General features: G+C 40.9%; 1 protein-coding gene across 3 annotated transcripts in view; it reads right to left on the bottom strand.

Moving 5' to 3' along the window:
• NRG3 (neuregulin 3) overlaps positions 1-26,819 on the bottom strand; it is a 1,158,196-nt gene that overhangs the window by 5,798 nt on the left and 1,125,579 nt on the right. For all 3 annotated transcript variants that reach the window (XM_062214690.1, XM_062214691.1, XM_062214692.1), the window contains exons 7-8: positions 5,289-5,416; positions 223-393 (exon numbers count right to left, since the gene is read on the bottom strand). In XM_062214690.1, coding sequence (XP_062070674.1) covers positions 223-393; positions 5,289-5,416 — 299 coding nt within the window. The remainder of the gene's footprint in view (positions 1-222; positions 394-5,288; positions 5,417-26,819) is intronic.

Genomic DNA, 26,819 nt, shown 5'->3' with positions numbered 1-26,819 from the left:
ATACTTGCTTTCTTCCTAGTGTTACATTTCTTTTCCCTAAAACTCATTTCATCGTATCTTTTCTTTGAGATGGTTCATCTTTGGGGTAATAGAAATAGTAGGAAGTATAAAGAGCCAACCAGTGAAGAAATCAGTAAATAGAACCCCAAGAAACATATAACTCAACAGAAGGCTATAGCATTGATGATATCCCTCCTACATTCCATTGCTTTTAAGACCTACCCTTGGCAAGAGATCGTATCCTGGTCTGGGATCCTTGATTCCTCCAGCTGCTGATACGCTGGTCCCATCATCCCACCCAGTCTCCTGCGGGGTGAGGGTGGGGTCCTTCTGAAGGCATTCCTGTGGAGCATCCCACTCCTTGGCCCTGGACTGCAGCATGAGGAGAGACTCCTTCTGGGGTGAAACCCAAAAGAAAACAAACCAAAAAACCAACAAACAAAAGAGATCATAGCAATCATCTCACAGGTGGTTTCTCAAACTCTCAAACTCCATATTGTCAACCCCTAATTCTCCAAGTTCTGCGCCAGAGGCCATCCATGAATGTAATATTTGTCCTAGGAGGGGACCAAGTGTCTCCTAACCCATTTACCTTTGGAGACCCTGACAAAGGGAAGTTTCTATATTTCTAACATGGCAAGTTAGGTCAACTTGATTAAAATAATCATAACTTTCCAGCAAGAGATAAAAGATGAGCTTAAGAATTTCTCAAGCCCTAATTCTCATCCACTCTACCTAAGCCATAGGAACTATCTCTCTGACAGATAAAAATGGCCTTGTTATTACACACAAGAGTTAAACACAGGAAGCAGAGGGCTGTATGGAAACATTTTCACTTGTAAGTGAGAGACTAAACAAATCTTACTTTATTTGTCATTTTCTCCTCAACATATGTGTTAAATTCCCAGCTCACTGCCCCAGATTTTCATCAAACTTGAGAAACAAAATTATTTTCTCTTTAGTTTGCTTTGAATAAACGGCTGATTACATATTTCATTTGATGCATATGCACATCCAAATCCCCAAATAAACCTTTGTCTGTAGATGCCATCAAAGAGCATGAGTGGGATACACCATGGACCTTAACAAAGGGATACCTCCGTAGATTATATAAAACAAAGGAACTAGAATCTCCAAAAATTAATTGCCAATTTGACTCACTACATTTTCTATATCCTTCCCTTCTTCACCTCTGTGAATTTACCCTTCTGTAGCCTGGTAAGGAGAACTGAGTTCATGTGTTAACATGTCATGGCATATTAGTTCATATAGTCAAATCGACTTCACGGTGCATAGGTAATAAATAAGCTAAATTTTTTTGCTGCACTTTCATTTCATTCTAAGAATATCAATGGAATCACACAGAGAAAGACGAAAAAAGCAGTCTCAAAATTTCAATATATCTGTCAAGTTCTAAGGATGCTAGCTCCCAAAGGAATTTCACCTTCCCTTATAGGAATTCTACCACTTTTCTCCAATCAATGTTATCGCTAATTCTACTTAATTGCTACAGTGATTTTTACTAAATAACAAAATTTTTACTTAAAAAAACCTGCAGATATCACTTGAAGTCAGAGTTTGAGAGCCTCACATTTGAGTACTAGTAGCCACTTTTCTGCTAATGCAAGATGACTGATCAAATATATTCCTCGAGCCAACTTTGACTTCCTGAATGTGTGTAGACCCCAGATCATATCTGGCAACATCATTATACTTTCATTCTTTATCATGACCCTGTTTGTACCTTTAGTTCCAACACTCTTAACAACATAGGACTTCCAGGTAGATCACTAAGCCAACAGGTAGAAAAGACTCTAATCGCCAATTTCTTTCCCTCTGCCCCTTACTTCTGTGAGGAGTCAAATGGGTTAATAGGTAGTCAGGGTGGTCCCAATAGAATTTGGGGTGTGAAATATTTGCTTCCTCCCTCAAACTTTATCCCTAGCAAGAGATTCCTTCCTTGGAATCTCCAAGTTTGCCATGAAATCAGCAGGGAGCTCTTCCTGAGCTCACTGCTTATTGTGAAAACAAGTTACCTATCCCACCCCTCTGGATGGTTTTCTGTTTTATCAGGAGCAGGCCAGACAGGATGGAGAACTGTACATCAGGCCTTTTTATGGGTTTTCTCCCCACCTGGCAACTGAACGCCAATCTGATTGTCAAGTTTTGTGGTTTTTTTTCCCCCTTCAAAATTGTACTTAAAAACCTCAGGGCTAGGAGGTTCTTTGGATTCCTTCCTCTCTTGGGAACCCCCTCCCCCTCCATGTCACTCTGACTGGAAGTCTTTGACTCTAATAAATCTTATTAAATCTCTCTGCTTGTCTGCTTGGAAATTCTTCTTCCATGCGAGACAAAGAACCATGGTAGTAATTCCTCTGCTGTCATTTTCCCTAACACTTCCATCCATCAGCCAATGGCAATTACAGAGGATTCAGGGGAGGGGCTTAGATGCTAGGGTCAGCCACACCTGGGTGTAGTCTCATTACCAGGCATATGAGGCTGGGTGAGGTTCTTGTACCAGAGTTCTGGAGAGAAACAAGTGATACTTTACATTGGGTCATTTGAGGAGATGTGACTATTTATAAAGAGGTATTCAGTGTTTGAGAGGAAAAAAATAAAGCTATAGGAGACATAAAGTTGTACGAGATACTCAGGGAACAATGGGAAACCCTTTCTAACCCTCCAGCTGAAAGATAAAGGAGAGGGAGCAGTTATTAAAATGGAGAGAAATGAAATCATTATGAGATGGCCATCGGCAGGCTCTGCAGTCAGGGAGGGAAGACATGGCCAAGGGAGCCAAGAAGGAAAGCAGCAGTGTGAGGACCCCATTCACTTCTTGCCCCTCCATCTCTTGCCTGTGCCTCACATAAAACCAAAAGAAGCCAGAGGACAAGGGGTCCAACAGCCCTCCTGGTGCACAGGGCAAGGCAAAAAAATGTAGAGACTAGAGGGTGGGGGTGAGGAGAGGAGGGGGCAAAGGCAGACTTTAACATTATGTTTCATTAAGCATGAAGGGTCTTTTGAAAGTTCTTAAAAAATGCCTCTTATGAGAAAGCTTTCAAAAACATTTTGCATCGAAGTAAACATCTACCAATTCTATCTTTCCATTAAGTTATTGAAGTTTTCATAGGATTACTATGGAAATACAAAGTGCCTAGCATGGAGCCTGGCACATAGTAGGTGTTCAACACCATGAAGTATCCTAGTTGCTCTGCCACAACTAGAAACACAGAAGACTATCTTTATCCTGGACATCTTTCACTGTAGAAAACCTACATATGTGCTTTCTAAAGGTGAGTTCTATTGTCAAAAATAAAAGCAATATGGATAATATGTCATAATAGATTTCTTTTTTAAATGGTGGAGTTTTAGGGGGTGTATGTATGGGAGACTAAACATTAGAAATGATGCCAGTATGAAGTACTGGCCCATCTTATAAAACATTTCTGTACCTATTGATCAATCAGTGATCCAGCCCTTCTAACCCAGTGGCATTTGGGAAGTTATGGAGCAGTTGGTAGGATGCATAAGTCAGCTACCAGGTTATCAATCATGAAAACATTTAGGGCTATTGCCTATTTTACAAAACAAAAACCATGATATTTGAAACTATAATTTACAAAGTTCTAAAACCACTTTATAAATCAACCATGACCTATCTTTCATGAGACAATGTATGCCAACAGATATTGCCATGTCATGGATCTAAACAATAAGGAAGGTCTCCTAAAGATGTCCTTAATTAATCTGTAGTGACTTCTAGAATCCAGAGTAGAAGCCACATTTAGGAGGGAACACAGAAATAGACAAGAGCTGAGAGCAAAGTTATTACAGCTCAAACATATCAGAAGCTGCGATATTTTTTTTTTTTTGCAGCATAATATAATGGTAGGGTAATATTATATTGAATTATTTTACTCAACTGGGTGGAATACTACTTTAATATGTGTTGTAATCAGTAGGGAAAATACTGTTTTGGAGAAATTATCCATCTCCTGAAAGGTTGGTAATTTTGGACTTGTTTCTCTAATTAAAACAATTTCTATTAGGTCCAACAAAATGAAGTACTTTTTTCACAGGGAAATATTCTGTAAATGTAACAATTGCTACAACCAAAACTGGAAGTTAGTAGCTAAAGCATTATCCAAGATCCAAACATACTTCAATCCTGACTGGAGGATATTTAAACCATTACAAAGAATAGCGAGCCCTTGGTATCTCGGTCTCTATTCATGTAGAATGAGAATAACAATCACCATCAAGTGCTGAGGTTTAGTGTTAAGAGTAATTGGAAATCTCAAAATCAATGTGTCTAGGAACAATAAAATCCATTTCATGCAGTGCATTAAGAGGAGAGAGGTGGTTGGTTTCCTTTTAGAATGTGTGTTGCTGACTTGGTTGGTGGACTGCAAAGTGTTGCCAACAGAAATGAAAACAAATAGTTGACAGCATTTACTCTCTGTTGTTAAGCACAATTGTTATTTTTTACCTTTCATTTTAAAATTGCTAATTTTCTATAATTTTTTTCAGTTGCAACACCACTCACTAAGAGAAGGATGTTTAAATCTTTGGACCACTTTCACGAAAATTGAATATATACATTTGGAAAGACATAAACATATTTCCTGTCCCAGGACTATTCCCAAGCTTCATTTTTTGGTTTGGAGTTACAGATTTCTTATGCATAAAATACAAAAGTCTGGACTAAAAGATTTTGAAGAACATGTTCAGCTTCTGAGTAACATGAAATATGTCGAATAACTTTAAGCTTGGATTTCTCTACCAAAGAGGTAGTTTCCATGATCAGCTTGCAAAAGAGGGCCACTTTGTTGATAATGAAAGATCTTACAGAGCTAAGGAGAAGATCTGCCAGAATCCTTCCCCCAAAAGGTGGGCTTTTGTGAGGACTAGGTTCAAAGACCTATAGCATGTCCTAGCAAGTGCCTAGGGAAGAATTAGTCATGAACTTTGCAGATGGTGATAGGCAGACTGGGAAAAATCCTGTGTTTCACCGCTTTCCAGAAAGCAATTGTTTTATTCACTGGTCTGTATCTTCAGTGGAAGCATGGGGACTGTTAATAGTTTCTCCAAGCTTCTTACAGGACCTGCTGAGGGAGCCAGCAGGTTTGGTTACCTGCTGTGAGCTGCCTGCACATCTCCTCCGGGAAGGACTTACAGGACTAGCAAGACCAACCATCCTGGCTTGCGCTGTTCAGCACACAGTCGGCACGAAGTCACCCACCACCACCACCACCACCACCACCACCACCACGATTAGCTACCTGTACCTGTGGTGTTTGATAGATTGGCTTCCTCTGTCAGGAGAAGGGGTGTCAGGGAAGGACTGGGGGCCGGCAAAACTTGACTCCATCATTTTCTCCAACGCCGTCACAGGATGCCTTTCTGCCTTTGAATACTGCAGGAAATCACATGCACAGAGTTGAGCTGGAGAGGGGTGCCAACAACACAACAGTCAGGCATCCAAAATTACTGGAATGTCAATGCCTCCTGGGCGTCCAATCAGGAGAAGGAAAAAGACATCATTCTCTACCTATTGCTCACACAGAGTGTAACCCACAGCCACTCTCCACTGCTAGTCAGGGAAGGCCCATTTAAAAGGTTCATCACTTGAGGATCCTGAGTCTGTCTCCTTGTTTGAATCAACAGCCATAACACATTGTGCCTGACCGCCAAAAATATTTAGTTGCTTTATTCCATGTACGTTTAAAAAAATTAGCAGTTGGGCTACTATTAAAAGCACTTCAATAGATATTAGTGGAATGGACTTCGCTGTGGGGGACACTGATTCAGAATATCTGCTCACCGCGCTCCACTGCTTCTCCCTTGCAGCCGGTTACCTGGTGATTATCACGTCCAACGAGAAATCTGTCAGCATTTCATTCCTTATACCTTCTAACCCGGGGTTGCAGCTTTGACTACAATGAATCATATGGCACAGAAGCTTACAGAGATGACACCTTCCGAAAAAATTTTCCCCTCATCCTTGAAAATATCAATGGCACCTTCAGTTGCCAGGAAGTTGTCAGATTGAATCCTCCCTACACTTGGCACTTGGACAGGCAGCAATGGGTAGCAGGTTTCTCTTCTAGGAACTCCGATGAAAATTTTCCTTCCAAATGGGTTTGTTAGACTGTTACCCAGACCAAAAGATATTTTGGAATCTGGATATTTTCAGTATGCAATGTGCTTTTAAGCTGTAAGTCTTCAGTGCTATTCTGAGTAACAGGAAAACTATAAAACATACTAGACATTGGTCTCTTCCAAAGTGAAGGAACCAGTACTAGAAGTGCAAAGGAAGAGGAAGAAGAAATTTTAAAAATCAAGTTAACTAGTCAATCAATGTTTCTAAAGCTAAAGTCTCTACAATGGAATAATAAAATCTTTCTTATACAATTTTTGAAAGGGTCAATGAGATGACACTAACTGAACACCCTTGAACTAGGTAAAAGCAAGGGTAGTGACAGGATGTTCTCCAGCCCTTAGTGCATCATTTCTTGAAATAAGAAATGGAATAACTGTTCGAGTGAGTAAGTCCTCAGTGCCATCCCTAATCTACCGATAGTGGCTGTTTGGAGTCTCATGGATGCATGGATTCTATGGATGATGTACGCACCAAGAAATAGAAAAGAGCAGGTAAATGTATTTTATTGTAAACTCTTTATTAAAATGTAGGTTTGAAATTAGCGTTAGAGGGTCGGGTCTGTAGCCCAGCAGTTCAGATGCCACTTAGGATGAGTGTGTCCCATATTAGAGGGCCTGGGTTTGGTTCATGGCTCCTGATTCCAGCTTCCTTCCAGTGCAGGACCTGGGAGGCAGCAGGTGCTGACTCAAGTAGCTGGGTCTCTGCCCCACGAGTGGGAGAGCTGAGCTGAGTTCCTGGCTCCTGGCTGCTGTGGGTATTTAGGAGGTGAACCAGAAGATGGTTACTCTCTCTCTCTTTCTGTCTCTTGAACACATAAATCAGTTAATTAAATGAAATTAATACATAAAACTAAAGTCCCAGTAATTTCAGCATGGTTGGAACTTATAGGCTGGAAGAAAGAATAAAAAAAGAGAAAAGCATGATTGATTGATCGACTGATTGACTTTAAATAATGATGTGGTTCTGGGGTTAGTGTAAAATATGAATGCAGATTAATTTTAGACATTGATGGAAAAATGTTTACATGTGTATCAAAATTAAATATTATTAGGATGTAAGAAATATATAATATAGAAACCATGAAACAGAAAAAAATAAAGAAAACATTTATTCTACAAAATTAATAAGGGAGGGTTGTTACAATACAGCATGATAAGTTGAAAATAAATATGATAGAGATATGTGTGAAACCACAAGTGATAACAATAACTGTGGGTGGTTCTATTTAAGAATAAAAAGACATTCATGCATTAACTTACAAAATCCATCGTCTACTATCTGAAAGAGCTTATTTGAATTTCAAATAAAATATAATTCTGTACAAAACATGTCTGAAGAGAGACAAAGATGTATGTTTTGTATTAACAGAAGGAACAATCCACTAAATGACAAATATGTACACCTTTTTTTTAAGATTTATTCATTTGTTTGAAAGGCAGGGTTAAAGAGAGGGCAGAGGCAGAGAGAGAGAGAGAGAGAGAGAGAGAGAGAGAGAGAGAGAGAGATAGGTCTTCCATCCACTGGTTTACTCCCCAGATGGCCACAATGGCTAGAACTATGCCAATCCGATGCCAGGAGCCAGGTGCTTCCTCCTGGTCTCCCATGCAGGTGCAGGGCCCAAGGACTTAGGCCATCCTCCACTGCCCTCCCAGGCCACAGCAGAGAGCTGGATTGGAAGAGGAGCAGCCAGGACTTGAACCAGTGCCCATATGTGATGCCGGCACTGCAGGCAGTGGCTTTACCTGATAGGCCACAGTGCTGGCATGTATACCTTTTATTTTAACTTAAAAACATAGCTTCAGAATTACAAAGTGAAACTACTGGCACTGCATGAAAATTCACAATCATACTGACAGTCTTTATTGCATGTTATAGAAATATATGTGGCATTTCTAGTCAGAGGGAAATATAAAATCCAAGAATAAAGGTGCTGGAGTAATTGTTACCTGTGATATGAATTTTTATACATTATTTCATACAAAAACATATTAATTAATAAGTCAAATTTCGACAATATGTGATAAACACATTCAAAAATATTGGAGTAATGACCTTAGGTTTGAAGTTTTCTCAACAGGACACAAAATTATAAATCATTAAGTTTGATAGGTTGACCATATCAAGATTAAAACAAGGAGCTGATGTGTAGCCTAGCAGCTAAGACGCCTGCTTTCCATATCAGAGTTCCTGGGGTTGATTGCTCACTTTGGCTCCTAAGTCCAGCTTCCTGGCAATGCAGATGCAGGGAGGCAGCGCTGATAACTCAAGTAATTGGGTCCCCTCTACCCACATGGGAGACCTGGGTTGTGTTCCCAACTCCTGACTTTGGTCCTGGCCTAACCCCAACCATCTGAAGCATGTGGGGAATGAACTAGCAGACAGGAGTTCTCTCTCACTCTCTTTTTCTCTCCCTGTGTTTCCCCCCCTCTCTATTTTTAAGGATCCTTGATGTATATTTTGCTTTGTGTTTACAAATATACACATATATGCATATTTTGTTTGTACATAAAGATTTATTTTATTTATTTGAAGGGCAAAGTTACAGAGAGAGAAGGAGAGACAGAAAGATCCTCCATTTGCTGGTTCACTCCCCAAATAGCTGCAACAGCCAGTGCCGGGCCACACTGAAGGTAGGAGCCAGGAGTTTCTTCCAGGTCTCCCATGTGGGTGCAGGGACCCAGGCATTTGGGCCACCCTCTGCTGCTTTCCCAGGCATTAGCAGGGAGCTGGATCGGAAGTGGAGCAGCTGGGACTTTTACGGGATGCTGGTATTTCAGGTGGCAGCTTTACCCTCTATGCCACAACCCGGGTCCTAAGATATACACAGTTTGTGTGCATGTGCTCGTTTTTCATGCATCTGCTCAGATTTTTTAATTGTAAAATAGGGACAGGTATTTGATGTAAGGGGTGAGACAGTGCTTGGCATGCCTTCACGGCGTATCAGCGTGCCCCGTTCATGTCTTGGCTCCACTCCTGATTCCAGCTTCCCGTTAACCCACACTGAGGGGCAGCAGGTGATGGCTCAAGCACTTGAGTAACCCGCCCCATGTGGGAGGCCCAGCTCCTGGCTTCAGCTGGGCAAGCCCAGCTGCTGCAGGCATTTGGAAAGTGAACCATTGGAGGGGCTGGTGCTGTGGCACAGCGGGTTAATGGCCTGGCCCAAAGCGCCGGCATCCCAAATGCTCCACTTCCAATCCAGCTCTCTTCTATGGCCTGGGAAAGCAGTAGAAGATAGCCCAAGTCCTTGGGCTCTTGCACCGACGTGGAGTAGCCAGGTCCTGAACTGGCGGCTATATGGGATGCCAGCACTGCAGGCAGCGGCTCTATTTGCTATGCCACAGCGCCGGCCCCAAGAATTAACTATTAATTAGATATTATCCTTGGAGAAATGTGTACAGGTTGTTTGAACAATGGAGACTAGGGCAAATGTCACGGTCATGTACCTTTAAGATCAAAAGCTCTCAATAAGGTTTTCTTTATAAACACTTCCATAAATTGCCACACAGTGGCAGTAATGATCACTACTTCAACTAGGATCTGAATTCTACAACACAGTCACTTAGAAGCCCGTCAGACATTTTCAAAATCGAGTAAATTAACAGAACATAAAAGAATATATGATGATAATCTGGAAAAATTGATTGCTTTCAAAAACCCAAAACAAGGTTCCAATAGGACAGAAATATCCCCTTGTGTCCTGTTACCGATTAGAGTTGTATATTGCAAACCATTCACGGAAAAATGGATGGATGGGCAGCTTTGCTAAAGTGTAGCCAGCATCCTGAATTTCTACCTGACTTTCAGGTTCTATAAAAGGCCAATTAGGGTTTACTTGCTTTCTTCCCTGTACTTCTAATAAATTCTTTTGGGAGACCAGCTCAGATTTCCAGATGACCCAGCTACAGTAAGTGAGATGCTCTGGGCACATCCCAGACAACCTGGAGAAAGTGAGTCGTAGGAGCTGCAGAGGCTATCAGAAATTGCTGAGTCATGGAAAGTTAGTAGCTCATTTCATTGTTTTTGATTTTATTTTTCGACAGTGTACGGCAGAAGGCCCAGTTCAGTTCACAGTCTCTGCTTTGAAACTTAAGAGATGGAGTTACCCAAAATCCTGGATAAATCTCATGACTAGTCAACGTCTTTTTTGTTTTTATTCCTAGTGTTCAGAAATGTTTTCTAAATCATTCAAATGTTTGATTGCCATTATATAACCTAGTTGTTTTCACCATTTTGGTTTATTTAGACCTACTGTTTGCAAAATTTATTATTTTAGACCTTTCACTCACAATATTTCTGTTCATGAATGTATTTTACCTTTGTTTTAAACAGGTTTAAACTGCTGACATTCCTATCAATGGTTGAGGTATAGGGAATATGTTAAAATATCTAATAGTTGTAGTAATCCTTCAAACTAACATTTCATACATGTTGACTACAGTGAATTTTTAATTAAAATGTATTTATTTGAGAGATAGTCAGAATTCAGAGAGAGCGAGAGGGAGCGCTCATCTGCTCGGTCACTCTACAAGCCTGCAACAGCCAGGGCTGGGCCTGGCAGAGACCAGGAGCCAGGGACTCATTCTGGGTCACTCAGGGATCCAATTACTCCAGCCTTCTCTGCTGCTTTCCACTTTCCACATTACTAGGAACCTGGGCGGATCAGCGAGATGCACCGGCCGTAGCGGCCATTGGAGGGTGAACCAGCAGCAAAAAGGAAGACCTTTCTCTCTGTCTCTCTCTCTCACTATCCACTCTGCCTGTCAAAAAAAAAAAAAAAAAAAAGGAACCTGGAGTCAGGAGCCAGACTGGGCACTGAACTCAGGTACACCCGTGTGGGAGGTGGGTGTCTTAATCCCAAGAATACATGCCTACCTCTGATTCAAAATGAGTTTAGAGAGAGCTTCCACTTTTAATTCTTTCAAGCTGTAAGGTTGAAACTCATCATTCTTGTCCTTACAGTAAGAAAAAAAGAAAAAAATGCTGAGCAGAAAATCTGTGACTATTCTTGTATCCATCAGATAACTGAGGTTGGAGGGCAAATCCCGACCTCCAAATCTGGAAAGAAGTGATGACACAGAAGCATGGCCAGGATCAGCTCACCCGCAGCAGAGGCTGCTGGCACCACACATTGGGAGGCGGTATTGAGCAGTGATTTTGACAGCTTGCTGGAATGTGACCCTGAACTAGAATGAGAGGGTTGTCTGGGAGCTGTCGTTTTAGGGAGGTGCCCATACGTTCACGGATTTTACCTCCTGGAACTACAGAGTGGTTCTCCTATGTGAGGCACAGACAGAACAACAGACCATCTCTGTCTCTGCCAGAGAGAGCTGGGAAGTAGCATTTTGAAATACACAAAGAGCACCCTCAATAGCTGCTGTTTTTCAATGCAGAAGACTTTAGCACAGCTTTATCTCACTGTCATCATTATGTCTCACATCAGAGGGGAAAATATGTAAAGAAACACTTATGACAGACAAGACCCAGGGATACAGAGCCAGTAAAAAATGAAATATAAAGAGAATATTATAGGTATTATAAAATTTTCCCCACTAGTACTTAGCACCACATTAACAGAGCATTATAACAGCATTGATTGCAACTGGAAAAAGTTGCAAGACACAGATTCTATTTAAGGAGCTCTTGAGGGGAACCAAATGATATCAAAGGAGACCAAACAAACAAAAAATCCAAAACCAGCCAACCAAGCAGAAACATTACAGAATCTGAAAGCTCCTATCATTGGACGCTACAGTAAACATTTCACAAAACCCATTTATTAGATACCTTATACTAAAGACCTACTTACCTCATTTCTTATTATTCAATATATTATGTCTAACTTCAAAGTATCATACAGTGTACTAAAAAGCATACAGACACAATCTGAAGAGACAAAGTAAGCATCAGAACTCATGTTAGAATGATCAGAAAGGAATTTAAAATAATCATTAAAATATGCTAAGATTTCTAAAGTAAAAAGTAGACAGCACATAAGAACAGATGGGTGCTGTGAGCAGACAGAAGGAACCTTTAAGAAAGAAAAGAAAGAATCAAAAGTAAATGCGAGGCCCGTGCTATGGCTGGGGCTGGCACTGTGGCTGGGGCCGGCACTGTGGTGCAGCGGGTTAACACCCTGGCCTGAAGTGCCTTTGTCCCATATGGGTGCTGGTTCTAGTCCTGGCTGCTCCCCTTCCGATCCAGCTCTCTGCTATGGCCTGAGAAAGCATCAAAAGATGGCCCAATTCCTTGGGCCCCTGCACCTATGTGAGAGACCCAGAAGAAGCTCCTGGTTCCTGGCTTCGGATCGGCACAGCTCCGGCTGTTGCAGCCATTTGGGGAGTGAACCAGCAGACGGAAGACTTCTCTCTCTCTGCCTCTCCCTCTCACTGTCTGTAACTCTACCTCTCAAGTAAATAAAATAAATTTTTTATAAAAAGTAAATGCTAGAAATAAACACTGTAACAGAAGTGATGAATACATCTGATAGATCAAATGCATCAATAGACCAATAAATAAAGGAAAACAATGAAAGACTGTTTAAGAACTATGGTACAATTTCAAAAGGTATAACACATGCATAATGTGAACAAAATAAGGGTTAGAAAGGGACAATAGAGCAGGAGGAAAGTTTGAATAGTGACCAAGAATTTCAGTTAATGATAGACACCACACAATCCCAATGCAGGACAAATACAAATGAATCAACATGTTATCAGTTATACAAACTGAAAAAAAGAAAAGAAAGGAGAAACAACATGAAAAAAAGCCAGAGAGAACATTAGACCTTACTATAGAAGAAAAAGATCAAGAAATTCAGTGGACTTCTAATAAGAAGCCATGCAAACAAGAAGGGAGAGGATTACAGTGTCAAAAGAAAAAAATTAAAATAATACAACACCAGAAATCTATCTCCAGTGAGATTGTTCTACAAATAAATCTTGAAGGACAAATTCTTTTTCAGAAAAATGAAAGCTGAGGAAAATCATCAGTAGTAGTTCTGTCCTATACCTCATTTTAAAGAAATTCTACAAAGAAAGAGAAAATATTATAGAGCAGAAATTCAAATCTGCAAAAAAGAAAAAGTATTGTTTCATTTTCTTATTTGTAGTAGATCACCTAGAAATATATTTGTTCAAAGTTATAGTAGTAACAATTTGTGATTGCCACAAGTTAATGATTTTTTTCCTTCTTTTTCTATTTTTATTTTTTTGACAGGCAGAGTTAGACAGTGAGAGAGAGACAGAGAGAAAGGTCTTCCTTTTTCCATTGGTTCACCCCCCAAGTGGCTGCTATGGCCGGTGTGCTGCGCCAATCCAAAGCCAGGAGCCAGGTGCTTCCTTCTGTTCTCCCAAGCGGGTGCAGGGCCTAAGGACCTGGGCCATTCTCCACTGCCCTCCCAGGCCGCAGCAGAGAGCTGGACTGAAAGAGGAGCAACCGGGACAGAATCCAGTGCACAAACTGGGACTAGAACTCAGGTTGCAGGTGCCGCAGGTGGAGGATTAGCCTAGTGAGCCGCGGCGCTGGCCACAAGTTAATGATTGATAGCATTTTTATAAAGAACAGGAGGGAAGGATTAAGAATACTGTTATAAAGTGCCTGTCCTAATTACAAGGTGGTAAATTTTTATTTGAAAGTGGACTTATATTAGTTGTAAATACATCAAAGTCTTGCGCAATTACTAAAAAAATATAAACGGGGTTTTCATGGTGGCACAGCTGCTTCAATTGCTGCTTGCCTAATGGAGTCCAGTTTGCCTCCCAGAGGCTCCACTTCCTATCCAGTTCTCTGCTAATGTGCCTGGGAAATCACTGGCAGATGACCCATGTACTTGGGCTCCTGCCAACGATGTAGCAGACTGAGATGGAGTTCCTGGTTCCTTGTTTTGGCTGCCCCAGACTGGTGAGCACCCTCTCTCTCTCTCTTTATCTCTCTCTCATGTTATGTCTTTTAAATAAATAAGTGAACAATTATTAAAAATATAAAAAGAAGTATAATTGATATGGTAAGAAAATGGAATCCCATAAAATGCTTTATTAAAACCAGACAAAAGGGGCCGGCACTGTGGCACAGTGGGTTAAAACTCTGACATGAAGTGCCAGCATCCCAGCGCCAGTTCTAGTCCTGGCTGCCCCACTTCCGATCCAGATCTCTGCTATGGCCTGGGAAAGCAGTAGAAGATGGTCCAAATCCTTGGGCACCTGCACCCCTGTAGGAGACCTGGAGAAGCTCCTGGCTCCTTACTTCAGATTGGCACAGTTCCAGCCATTGCGGCCAATTGGGGAGTGAACCATCGGATGGAAGACCTCTCTGTCTCTCTCTCTCTTTCTGTCTCTGTTCTCTCTGTGTAACTCTGACTTTCAAATAAATAAATAAATCTTAAAAAAAAAAACAGAGAAGAAAGAAATAAAAGAGAACAAAAGTAGTAAAGAATAACTGCAAAGAATACAAAACATTCACATTTACTGTAGACCTTAAACTATAATCAATAAATATGATCGGTCTAAATTCAAGTAAAGTCAGAAGTTTTCAACATGGATTAAAAGAAGGCAAGGCCAACCAATTCGTATTTGTAATGTAAAGAAACAAACATTAAATATAAAGATGGAGAAAGTAAAAGGGTGGCAAAGATGTATCACACTAATACTGATCTAAAGAAAGCTGAAGAACCACATTAATTTCCAATAAAGCAGATTTTTTTTAATTTTTATTTTTGACAGGCAGAGTGGACAGTGAGAGAGAGACAGAGAGAAAGGTCTTCCTTTTGCCGTTGGTTCACCCTCCAATGGCCGCCGCGGTAGCGCGCTGCGGCCGGCGCACCGCGCTGTTCCGATGGCAGGAGCCAGGTGCTTATCCTGGTCTCCCATGGGGTGCAGGGCCCAAGTACTTGGGCCATCCTCCACTGCACTCCCTGGCCACAGCAGAGAGCTGGCCTGGAAGAGGGGCAACCGGGACAGAATCGGTGCCCCGACCGGGACTAGAACCCAGTGTGCCGGCGCCGCAAGGCGGAGGATTAGCCTGTTGAGCCACGGCGCCGGCCCAATAAAGCAGATTTTGAAAGAAATCAACAAGACAAAGAAGAATTAGAAAGCATCATTTATCTAATTATAAAGGGGTCAGGTCTCCAAAAAGATAAAACAATTATTAACATTTATGTACCTAACAACAAGGCATCAAAACACAAAAATTGATAAAACCATAGGAGAAACAAAGAAAGCTGTGATTCTGTCTGAAGAGTTCAACATCTATCCACCAGTAATTCACAGAACCTTAAGCAGACATATCAGTAAAGATAACTTGGCCTGAACAGTACTTTCCATCAAGTTAACGTGATGGATGCTTGGAGACTGTATCTTCCTAAACAACAGATTACACTTTCTTCTCAAGATTACATGGGACATTAATCAAGATAAATTTCATATTGTGATCATAAAATACATCTTCTGAAATAAAAAAAAACAGGAATCATAGAAAGTATGTTCTCTTTATTATACTTATAAATATAACAGAAGGGTCAAAAAAGACGTCTTAACAGATATTTAATCATATTTTAACTAAAATTAAAATACAACTTACCAAAATTTGTGGGAGATAACGATAGTGGCTATTAGAGGCAAATTTCTGTTACTAAATTCTTATATTAAAAAAGAAGAATGTTCTAAAGTCAATAATATCAGGCTGTTTAGTTTCCAACTTAGGGAACTTGTACATGATTACCAATGGAAGTCTTAAACAAGCAGGAGAGAAATAATTTTTAAAAATCAAGATGAAACTAGAAGCTGAAAAATAATAGAAATCATCAAAAGAAAAGCTGATTCTTTGAAAAGACCAATACTGTTGATAAATCTCTAGTCATACTAACTCAGAAAAAACTGAGAGTTTAGAATCAAATTACCAATAACAGATGGGAAGGGGAGGTCATTGCTACTGCTCCCATGGATGTAAAAAAGCATAATAACAGAATGCTCTGAGTAACTCTATGCTGTTAAATTTGATAACTTAGTCGAAATGGATCAATTTCTTGGGAGACACAATTACCAAAATTCACACAAGGGAAAATAGGTAACCTTAAAGGAACTATATCTGTTGAAGAAATATAGCCATTAACAAATAAATATCATTTAGGAAGTCTGGGGAATCTCAGAAAGAAACATCGACTCCTAGAAGGGACTCTAACTGTGTCACAAACTCATGACAGAGCATCAGCTGGAGACAGATAAGAGGAGTGCTGGCCTGAGCATCTTTGGAAATGATGGGAGTCTTAAGTCCAATGGCAAAAGTACTGTACATAAGCATCTGTCTAGTTGTCAAACTTGTACAACACCTGAGGGTACTATTGTAACAATTCCAATACTCTCACATACGGATTAGAACTTGACAATGAAGTACATGGAAGGTAGGGGGGGGGGTTTCACTAATGGAGTGGGAATTTATGGATAAACAAAGCGAGAAAGCTCAAATGATCTATGTGGTCATTGGTCAGAGTTGGAAGAGAACTCATGTTTATCCCAATATAGACACGGATGGCTTCATAAATCATACAGATGTATTAGTGTATGTGTGCGATCTTTGATCTGTCTGCTAAGGTGGCCTGGAAGCAAGGCCTTCCCACTTCCCACACATTCCCAGAAGCAATGAGTACTCAGAGCTTCGGGTCTTGTTTCCAGTAGCATCCTGCAACAAATAGCACCCAGAGTCCTTGGAGAAATGGCTGACTCATGAACTGTGATAGCAAATACACAAGATAAGGGGAACCGGTGCTGTGGCATAGCAGGTTAAGCTGCCATCTGCAGTGCTGGCATCCCATATGGGTGCCAGTTCAAGTTCCAGCTGCTCCACTTCTGATATAGCTTCCTGCTCATGTGTCTGGGAAAGCAGCAGAGGATGGCCCAAGTGCTTGGGACCTTGAACCCATGTGGTAGACCCAGATGAAGCTCCTGCCTCCTGGCTTGGGCCTGGCCCAGTCCTGGCAGTTGCAGCCATTTGAGTAATGAACCAGTGAATGGAAGATCTCTCTCTCTCTCTCTCTCTCTCTCTCTCTTTTTCTCTTTCTTGTCTCCCTCTCTCTCTGAAATTCTGACTTTCAATTAAATAAGACTTGAATGGAAGGGGAGAGCGAGTGGGAAAGGGGAGGGTTGTGGGGGGGGAAGCCATTGTAATCCATAAGCTGTACTTTGGAAATTTATATTCATTAAATAAAAATAAATAAATAAATAAATAAAAAGAAAAAATATGCATACAAGATAAGTCTGGAGAGCCTTGTAGTAGTCAACAACCTCCCACCCCATTCCCTTCCCCCTGATAAACCTCCAGTGAATTGATAGGTTATAACAAAATGGCATGCATAAACTGAAAGATCTGTCAATGGCCACATATGAAAATATTTTACCATGAATAAAGTAATATTGGACTCCTTGGCTTATAACCATGAGTTCAAACTGATATAAATAAATGAGGGGGCAAATTTAAAAAAAAATAAAGGGGAAGAGAAGAAGCAATCCCTTTGCAGTAGTGTTCCAAATTATTAATGTATTAATATTGTATTAAATAATGTATTAAAATATTAATGTAGATACTCCACCATCAGGAATGGATTAACTAACTTCCCTCTCTTTAAGTATGAGCTACCATTGTCACTTCCTTCTTAAAACTACTCTAAGCAAAAGGAAAGAGAAGGAAAGAGTTAACTTTTAAAAAAATATATTTATTTTATTTATTTGAAGGGCAGATTGATCAAAGAGGAAAAGACAGAGAGAGAAAGAGATTTTCAATTCACTGGTCCACTTCCCCAGTGACCACAATGGCCAAGCTGAGGCAAGGAGCCAGGAGCTCCATCCAGGTTTCCCACATGGATGCACAGGAAGCTGAGTACTTGGGGCATCTTCTGCTGCTTTCCCAGAAACATTATCAGGGAGCCAGATTGGAGGCAGAACAGCCAGGGCTTGAAGTGGTACTCTGATATGAGATGCTGGCGTTGCAGATGGCAGCTCAACCCTCTGCACCACCATGCCAGCCCTTGAAAAGAGTTAACCTTACCATGTAGAACTTGACAAATATTATCTCAGATGTACAAAAAGGTAAATGTCAACAAGCAAATCATATTAATAATGTGTACCCTTGATATTGTGTGACAAAAATGGCACATGATATATGTCTCTGAAAAACCCACAACCCCAATATAATCATCAGAAAAACGATGACTCCTGATAGATGTGCATCATATAAAATACTTGACCAGTACTACTCAAAACTTCCAATGTCACCAGAAAGAAACCTGACAAGCTTTCAGCCAAGCAGAGTCTAAGGAGACAGGATAGTACTGGAGGAGAGGAAGCCATTGGATGAAAACAGGATATTTGAATATGCAATGGATTTTAGCTAATTTGGTTCATTATCTTTAATGATACCTGTACCACATTAGTGTACAATGTTCATAATAGGAGAAATGGAGTATGGAATACATGAGAATTCTCTGTAGTATCTTCTCAAATTTTCTGTAAATCAAAAACTGTCCTAAAATTAAGTATGTTTAAAAACATAAATAATTATATTTTTTAAAGATTTGCTTATTTATTTGAAATGCAGAGTTACAGAGAGGCAGAGGCAAAGGCAGAGTGATAGAAGTCTTCCATTCACTGGTTCACTCTCTAATTGGCCGCAAGGGCTGGAGCCAAGAGCCAGGAGCTTCCTCCAGGTCTCCCACATGGGTACAGGGACCCAAGAACTTGAGCCATCTTCTCTGCTTTCCCATAGCAGAGAGCTGGATCAGAAATGGAGCAGCCAGGTCTCGAACCAGTGCCCATATGGGATGTCAGCACCACAGGCAGAGGCTTTACAAACTATGCCAGAGCGCCAGCCTCATAAATAAATATTTTTAAAAAGGAAAAGATAAACCCATGTATACACATACATACAAAGAATTTAGAGACTAAAGGCAGAATCCAGTTCCTATAGTTTCCTGAGTAGCTCACCTGTAGACTCTCAAGGTGCAGACCCCATCAAGCAAAATGGTTACTCTGCTACAACCCCTCCCCCTTTTTTAAAGGTTTTATTTATTTATTTGAGAGGCAGAGTTACAGAGAGAGGAAAGGAGAAACAGAGAGAGAGGTCTTCCATCCACTGGTTCACTCCCCAGATGGCCATAATGGGAGGGGCTGGGCCAGACAGAAGCCAGGGGCCAGGAGCTTCATCCAGTTCTCTCACAGGAGTGGCAGGGGCCAAAGTACTTAAGCTGTCTTCCTCTGCTTTCTGAGGTACATTAGCAGAGAGCTAGATAGGAAGTGGAGCAGTTGGTAGTTAAACTGGGTGCTCACATGCGATACTAGCATCATAGCTTAACCTGCTATGCACAACATCAGCCCTATAATTCCTTTCAATGATAGGTGGTTCTTAGGACTTCCATGGGTTCGAGTCTTGGATATGCCCTGGATTCCGACTTATTGTTGATGAGTACCCTTGGAGGCAGCAGGGAAGGTTCAAGTGGTTGGGTCTTTGCCACCCATGTGGGAGAGTTTCTGGCACCTAGCTTCAGCCTGGCCCCAGATGCAGGCCTTATGGACATTTGGGGAGTGAATCAGTGGATGACAGCTCCCTGTATCTGCCTTTCCAATTAATTAATTAATTATTTTCTAAGAAGTATGCGGTTCCACCCTTGGGAGGAACTGAGGAGAAATTGCACAATATTACCTGCAAGCACATTAGTGAAGCTCAAGTGCTCAGATGAGCTGCCTGTTTCCAGCTCCCAACACCTTTATAATGTTACAAAGTTTGGCAGTGGATTCCAAATGCTTGACATACATCCTGAGTATTTTTATGTGGACATGCTTTGTTAAGACCTCATTTGGCATAATGTGCAAGTTGTCACCTAAGTGGTGAATAAGAAGATGTCACAATCCATTCCTAGCCTTCTCAGCACGAGCCTAAGTGATTTCCTTTTAAACATCCCCATCAGCCCTGGTTAACACTGTTGTCTCTTGGGGAAGCACTCATTCCAATGGCCTCCTAGCAAGTCCCACCTTCCCCGGTGCTGGGGCTGCCTACTGTTTCCTGCTCCCTCACCTGACTTGTTCCTAACACCTTGTTGATGGTGCACTGAAATCAATAGACCCATCAAATGAAACAGGAACATGCTGCCAGGAGATGAATGACACTGTTGTTGCCAGCACTGCCACATGCACACAGCAGGAGTCAGGAGGTTAAATGAAAGTGGGTTCAATTTTGGACAGCAGTGTTGACAGAGCTGATAATCACCTGGTCTGCAACCCGAGGCAATAAAGGCAGGAGGGAGAATACCTGAAAATGCATTTAAATGCCTGCCTCCCTGTGCTGCTCCCAGCTCATCTATGCCTGTGTCGAAAAGTTCTTCATTGCTGCTCTGACTTATGAGCCCAGAGGATGGCAGAATTGGGTGGTATGACATGCTTTCAAAAGAGATCTTCTCTGGAATTCAAATGCAAATTATTAAAAACAACTTGGCCCGGACTGCTTTTTTTTTGAAAATTTTTTCACATTACAAAAGAACAAGAAAGAATAAAACAATTGCAACAAACTAGAACATGTCCTCTAAAGCAAAATAATTTAACTAGAAACTCTCTTCAGAAATGGGTACTACAAGTGTCTCATTCCCTTCCTATCCAACCAGGTGTCTGCTTCATCAGGGGAACTATTAGGAAATTCTGAACACCTAATTCTGTCACCAAGTTTCCCACTATCGACATTTACTTCTGCTACAAAAACGCCACTACCAGTCCCTTTGGGTTTTTTTCCTCTCTTGGAAGTCCCTTTCCATGCTGCTCTGGCTGGAGGTCTTTGACTCTAATAAATCTTATTAAATCTCTGCTTGTCCTCTTGGAAATTCTTCTTCCACATGAGACAAAGAACCAAGGTGATAATAATAATAATTTCTCCACTGCTGTTTTCCTGTAACAATAGGAGGGGCTATACCTTTCATTTTTATTCTTTTTTTTAAGATTTTATTTATTTATTCGAGAGGTAGAGTTATAGACCGAGAGAGGGAGAGACAGAAAGGTCTTTCATCAGCTGGTTCACTCCCCAAATGGCTTCAGTGGCTGGAGCTGGGTTAATCCAAAGCCAAGAGCCAGGAACTTCTTCCGGTTCTCCCACGTGAGTGCAAGGGCCCAAGAATTTGGGCCATTTCCTACTTTTTTCGCAGGCTACAGCATAGCTGGATCAGAAGAGGAGAAGCCAGGACAAGAACCGGCGCCCATATGGGCTGCAGATGCTGCAGGCAGAGGCTTAGTATACTACGCCACAGTGCAGGCAATGAAGGGCTAGCCTTTCTAAGATGCTGCCAGGATACTCCACTCTAGTTCTGCAGCATCTGAGTCAAGTACAACCAGAATATCTTGCTGCTTCGTGTGGCTAGTGTTTCACATCTTATTAAATGACTGTAAGTGAAACTCTGCCCCATGCATGTTTAATGAACTTAAGGGAATGCCAGACCAGGCAATTCATTTGTTAAGCACTGCAGTTGGTGAAGAATTTCAAGTAGTTAACCTGGGCTTTCAGATAAAACAAAAACAGATTTGCCAGTTATAAGGAAGCTGGACATTTTCCCTCCAAGGACAGTGCACCAGGATAACCTGTCATGCTATTTATAGCAGAAGTAAATGTCTGTAGCAGGAAGCTTGGTGACAGAATTAGGTGTTCAGAATTTCCTAATGGTCACATTTGCAATTTGGGCATGGACTCTGGATTTCTCATCACTCTTGACATTTTGGGGTGGATAAATTTTTTGTTCTATAAGGTTATTGTGTATTGTAGAATGTGTATCAGTAGACCTGGCCTCTACCCATTACAGTCTGTAGCATTTTTCTCCCTAGTTGTACTAACCAAAGTGTTTCCAGACAATGCCAAATACTAGAGCAGGGGTCGGGGGGGAACAAGTATCACAAATTGAGAAACCTTGAGTTACACAGATTATCTTCTGGCTTTTTATTAGGTGTTTGACAGAAGTAAGTTTGCAAGCAGCAGCTGTTTTGGCAGTTATATCATCACTTGAGATGCCCACATCCCACTTCTGAATGTCTGGATTGGAGTGCCACCTCTTCCTTCTAATGTGCACCCTGGGATGCAGCAGGTGAAGGCTCAAGTACTTGGGTACCTGCTGGACGGAGTTCCTGGTTCCTGGGCCTGACTTCGCTCTAGCTATTGGCAGTATTGAGGGAATGACTCAACAGATGAGAGATCTTTCATTCTCTGTCTCTTAATCTTATTTATCTCTCTCACCCTTAGTCTGCCTTTCAAATAAATAAAAATAAATACAACTAAAAAGAAGTTACTTTACAAACTTTTAGCCCCATTTTCCTACTCTGCACATCACAGATGTGCATTATCTGTTAGGACTAAGTAAAACAATGAGTATGAGTCAATGGATAGTATGAGTCAAGTAAGGGAGGACTTCAAAATGCTTGTGGAAAATGAAATTAAAAGATAAATTTATTTTGTTTTTTTCAAATTTTGAAATTAATGCAGTTAAGGAGGTCTATAAAATTCAGGAAAAATGTATATTATGAAAAATCTAAGCACGGATTTCAATTTTTTTCAACAAAATGAACTTATTTTTAATTCCCTTTTCTACAACCCCTTTTGAATACCTTTGCAAATGTTCAGCACATGAAACTGTTATTACTATTTCATTTCTATTTAAAAAAAAGTTTTAAAAATTATTTGAGAAGCAAAAAAAGAAAAATCCAGAGACAGAAAGAGCTCCCATTTGCTGGCTTACTCCATGATTGCTCACAATGTCTGGGGCTGGAGTAGGCTGAAGATAGGAGCCAGGGTACAATTCAGATCCCCCTCATCTGTAGCAGGGGACCAAATACTGGAGTCCTCACCTGCTGTCTCCCAGGGTGCACATTAACAGGAAACTGAGATCTGAAGTGAAACCAGGACTCAAACCCAAGCACTGTTACATGGGCTGCAGGCAGGGCAAGCAGTGTCTTAATGGCTACCCCAAGCACTCATGCAAATCACTTTTTATTATCATCACTGATGCTAGTATTTACTCACAGCTCTTGGCAGAAGGAAAATAAAGAAACATTTTCCCAATTTTTCTCCAATATATTCATTATTTATTATTTATTTATTTATTTATTTATTTATTTTGAAAGGCAATGTTACAGAAGGAGTTGCAGAGAGAGAGAGAGAGAGAGAGAGAGATCTTTCATTTGCTGGTTCATTCCCCAAATGACTTCAATGGCCTAGGCTGGTCCAGGCAGAAACCAGGAGCCTAGAACTCCATGCAGGTCTCCCACGTGGGTTGCAGGGGTGAAAGTATTTATGCCTCTTCCACTGCCTTCCCAGGTGCATTAGCAGGGAGCTGGATCAGAAGTGAAGTAGCCAGAACTCTAACTGGCAATGGGATGCTGGTGTCAACTGGGCCACATGCCAGCCCCAACAGTTGTCTTAATTTTTGTTTTTTAATATTTTTTTAATTTTCGAGGCAGAGAGAGAAAGGAGGAGAAACAGAGAGAGACACAGAGTGAGAGAGAGGGAGGTTCCATCCTCTGGTCACCCCCCAAAATGCCCACAACAATTGGTGCTGGATCAGGCTGAAGCCAGGAGCCAGGAGCTCAATCTAGGACCCCTGTATTGGTGGCAGGGACTCAACTATTTGACTCATCACTGCTGCCTCCCAGTTCTGCACTAGGAGGAAGCTGGAGGCAGGAGTTAGAGTAAGGAGTCTAACCCTGGTCCTTAGATGTGAGATACAAGCATTCTATGAGAGTCTTAACTGCTAGGACAAACACCTGCCCCTGCATTGCAATATGCCTCAGAAAGTCTACGCTACACCAGATTGCTACTTTCTCTAAGAATGTCTGTACTGCCTGCTTCCAATTTCATAGATGTCCTATACATTTCTCTTTACATAGCTTATGGATAGCATTGAAGCAAAGCAAACATTCTTAACATGTTCAGTTCATTTTTATGGATTATTGATATCTTTTCTTCATTACTATTTTCTCTGAAAACCAACAGCATGGAGAATTGCCATCAAATTGATATTTGCTTCCTATAATAAAATTGTGAGCAAAGGGTATCAGCACATAATTCACCAAAGAGGAAATTTGACTAGAAGTGTGTGGATAGAGATTACACTATACTCTCAAATAAAGAAATGCAAACTTTTAAAAAATGCCATTTCCTATTATTAAAATTAGCAAAAAAAAAAATGTTGACAAAGGCAGAACAAACTGTTAGAGACCTACATTGCCTTCTAGTGCTGAAATTGATATATGCCTCTGTGAAAGGAAAATACTCATCCCCACTGGTCTTGTAAAAGGAAACAGCTCCTGTACTCCCTTGAGCTCAATCTAGTGATACATAGGCTGCTATAGCTACAAACTTAAGAAGGATCTTCAAAAAATTCACAGAGAAGAGCATTATGAAATCTGTGCATGGATCTCAATGTTTGCATAAAAATAAACTTAACTTTTAATTCATTTTTCCATGAATTTGTCCATATGTCTTTTCAATGAATTTTGTTCTTTCTCACTGTCTTTAAATGCCTTCCCTCTTAGACCTACTCTCTTCCTGAATGCCCAGTTTCTCCTTAGCCATTGAGACTAACAGACTAACAATGTCTTTTAATATATAATCCTAGTAGATTAAAACACATCACAGGGATAAAACATTATAAATATGCTCTTGAGGGGTACTCAGATATGCATCCCACAATATGCTTCTTTAGTGGGGATACGCTGTTGTGAGCTAAGGGCCACTGAGAACTGGCTAATGTAGGCAAAGTTCTACAAACAGAACAGGACTTCTTTGATCCAGGAAAACTCCATTTGGAGAAATGCATTCCTGCCCTGTGCCAGGAAGAAGAGGACTCTTCACAGCTCTTATTAAGAGAAAAGGCACTTAAATCTGTACAATAAAGTTTATTAATCAAACCTTGTTTATCACATTGCTCCATGTCACTTTCCCATAACTTTTCTCCCATGCGCAGAAGCCTACAGCTCCTTTTCCTTTAGCCTAAGACGACGGGAAATGAAATCTAGAAACAAGTTTATTTTGGTGTGAAAAAAATTTTGAAATTCAAGCATAGTTTTTTTCCATAATATACATTTTTCATGAGATTTTTGAAGAGTCTCATATATTAATGTCAAAACCTTTTAACCTTTTTATTTATTTGAGAGAAAGAGAGAGAGGTCATCCATCCTCTGGTTATTTCTGTAATGCATGCAACAGCTGGGGGCTAGAACTCAATCCAATACTCCCATATGGGTGGCAGAAACCTAATTAATTATTTTTTAAGATTTATTTTTAGTTACTTGAAAGAGTTAGAGACAGACAGAGAGAGATATCTTCCATTTGTGGGTTCACTTCTTAAATGGCTACAAAGGCTGGGGCAGGCTGAAGCCAGGAGCCAGGAACTCCATCCAGGTCTCCCATGTGGGTAGCAGGGGTCCAAGCACCTGGGTCATCTTCTGCTGTTTCCCCAGCACACTATCAGGAGCTGGAGTGGAAGTGAGGCAGCCAGGACTTGAACCAGCACTCATATGGGTTGCCAGCATTGCAGGAGGCTTAACCCACAGTATCACACTGCTAGCCCCAACCTAATTACTTGATCTATTACCATTGTTTCTCAGAGCCCACTTCAGCAGGAAGCTGGATTTAGAGCAATTCATCAAACCCAGATACTTTGATTTGTGTCTTAATTGTTAGACCAAATCCACACTCTGGATTTCAATTTATTTCACATCAAAATAAACATCTTTTACATAGATTTTTAATGAACTTTTTGAGGTACCTTTGTATATGTCTGTGTTCTTAATATCCTTTTCCATTACTCATTTCTTGGTTTTAGGTGTGTTGGTAGTATGGTACACTCTGCAGGTGTTGTGGCATATCAGGTAAAACCACCACTTGTGATACCAGCATCCCAATATGGGAGCTGGTGCATGTCCTGGCTGCTCCACTTCTGATCCAGATCCCTGCTAATGGCCTGAAAAAGCAGCAGGAGATGGCCCAAGTATTTAGGCACCTGCACCCACCTGGGCTTCCCAGATAAAGCTCTTGGCTACACCCTGGCTCAGTCCTGGCTTTTGCAGCCATCTGTGGAATGGATAGCGGATGAAAGATCTCTCTCTCTTTCTCGCTCTCGCTCTAGCTCTGACTTTCAAATAAATAAATGAATCTTAAAAAAAAGGATGGTGTACAAGTTAATAAACTTCCATTTGTTTTTCTCTTGTAAATCTGTCTTTTGCCACAGAACCCCAGTGAGAACCTAGATGACTAGGAAGAAAGACTAATTTTTTTTTTCTTATTCTCTCCTTTGCAAAAATGGGGTGAATACCAAAAGACACTATTGCCACACCCTCTCTTGAATTCTAGGAGAACCTCCACCCTTGCTGCTCTGGGCCAGCATACAAAATGTTGGAGGGAGGCATGCCAGAAAAGAGTGAAAGAAAAGAAAAGAAACTAAAATCATCTGTATTCAAAGGCTTTCCACTATTGCAACTGTTGCAACTAGCAATTAGTTTCTTATAATTCCAATCCTGATCACTCAAATAATGGGCAGGGCGAACATACGGTGAAGAGTCTATCTTAACATTGGTAAAAAAAAAAAGTAAACAATGGGAAAGAATCTGAACATCTACTAAGAGGGGGTTGAATGAGAAAACTGCAAAAT

Source organism: Lepus europaeus, chromosome 17, assembly GCF_033115175.1.
Source record: "Lepus europaeus isolate LE1 chromosome 17, mLepTim1.pri, whole genome shotgun sequence".
Taxonomy (NCBI): domain Eukaryota; kingdom Metazoa; phylum Chordata; class Mammalia; order Lagomorpha; family Leporidae; genus Lepus; species Lepus europaeus.
Note: the sequence above shows the minus strand (reverse complement) of the source record. Positions and strands in the feature narration are given on the sequence as shown.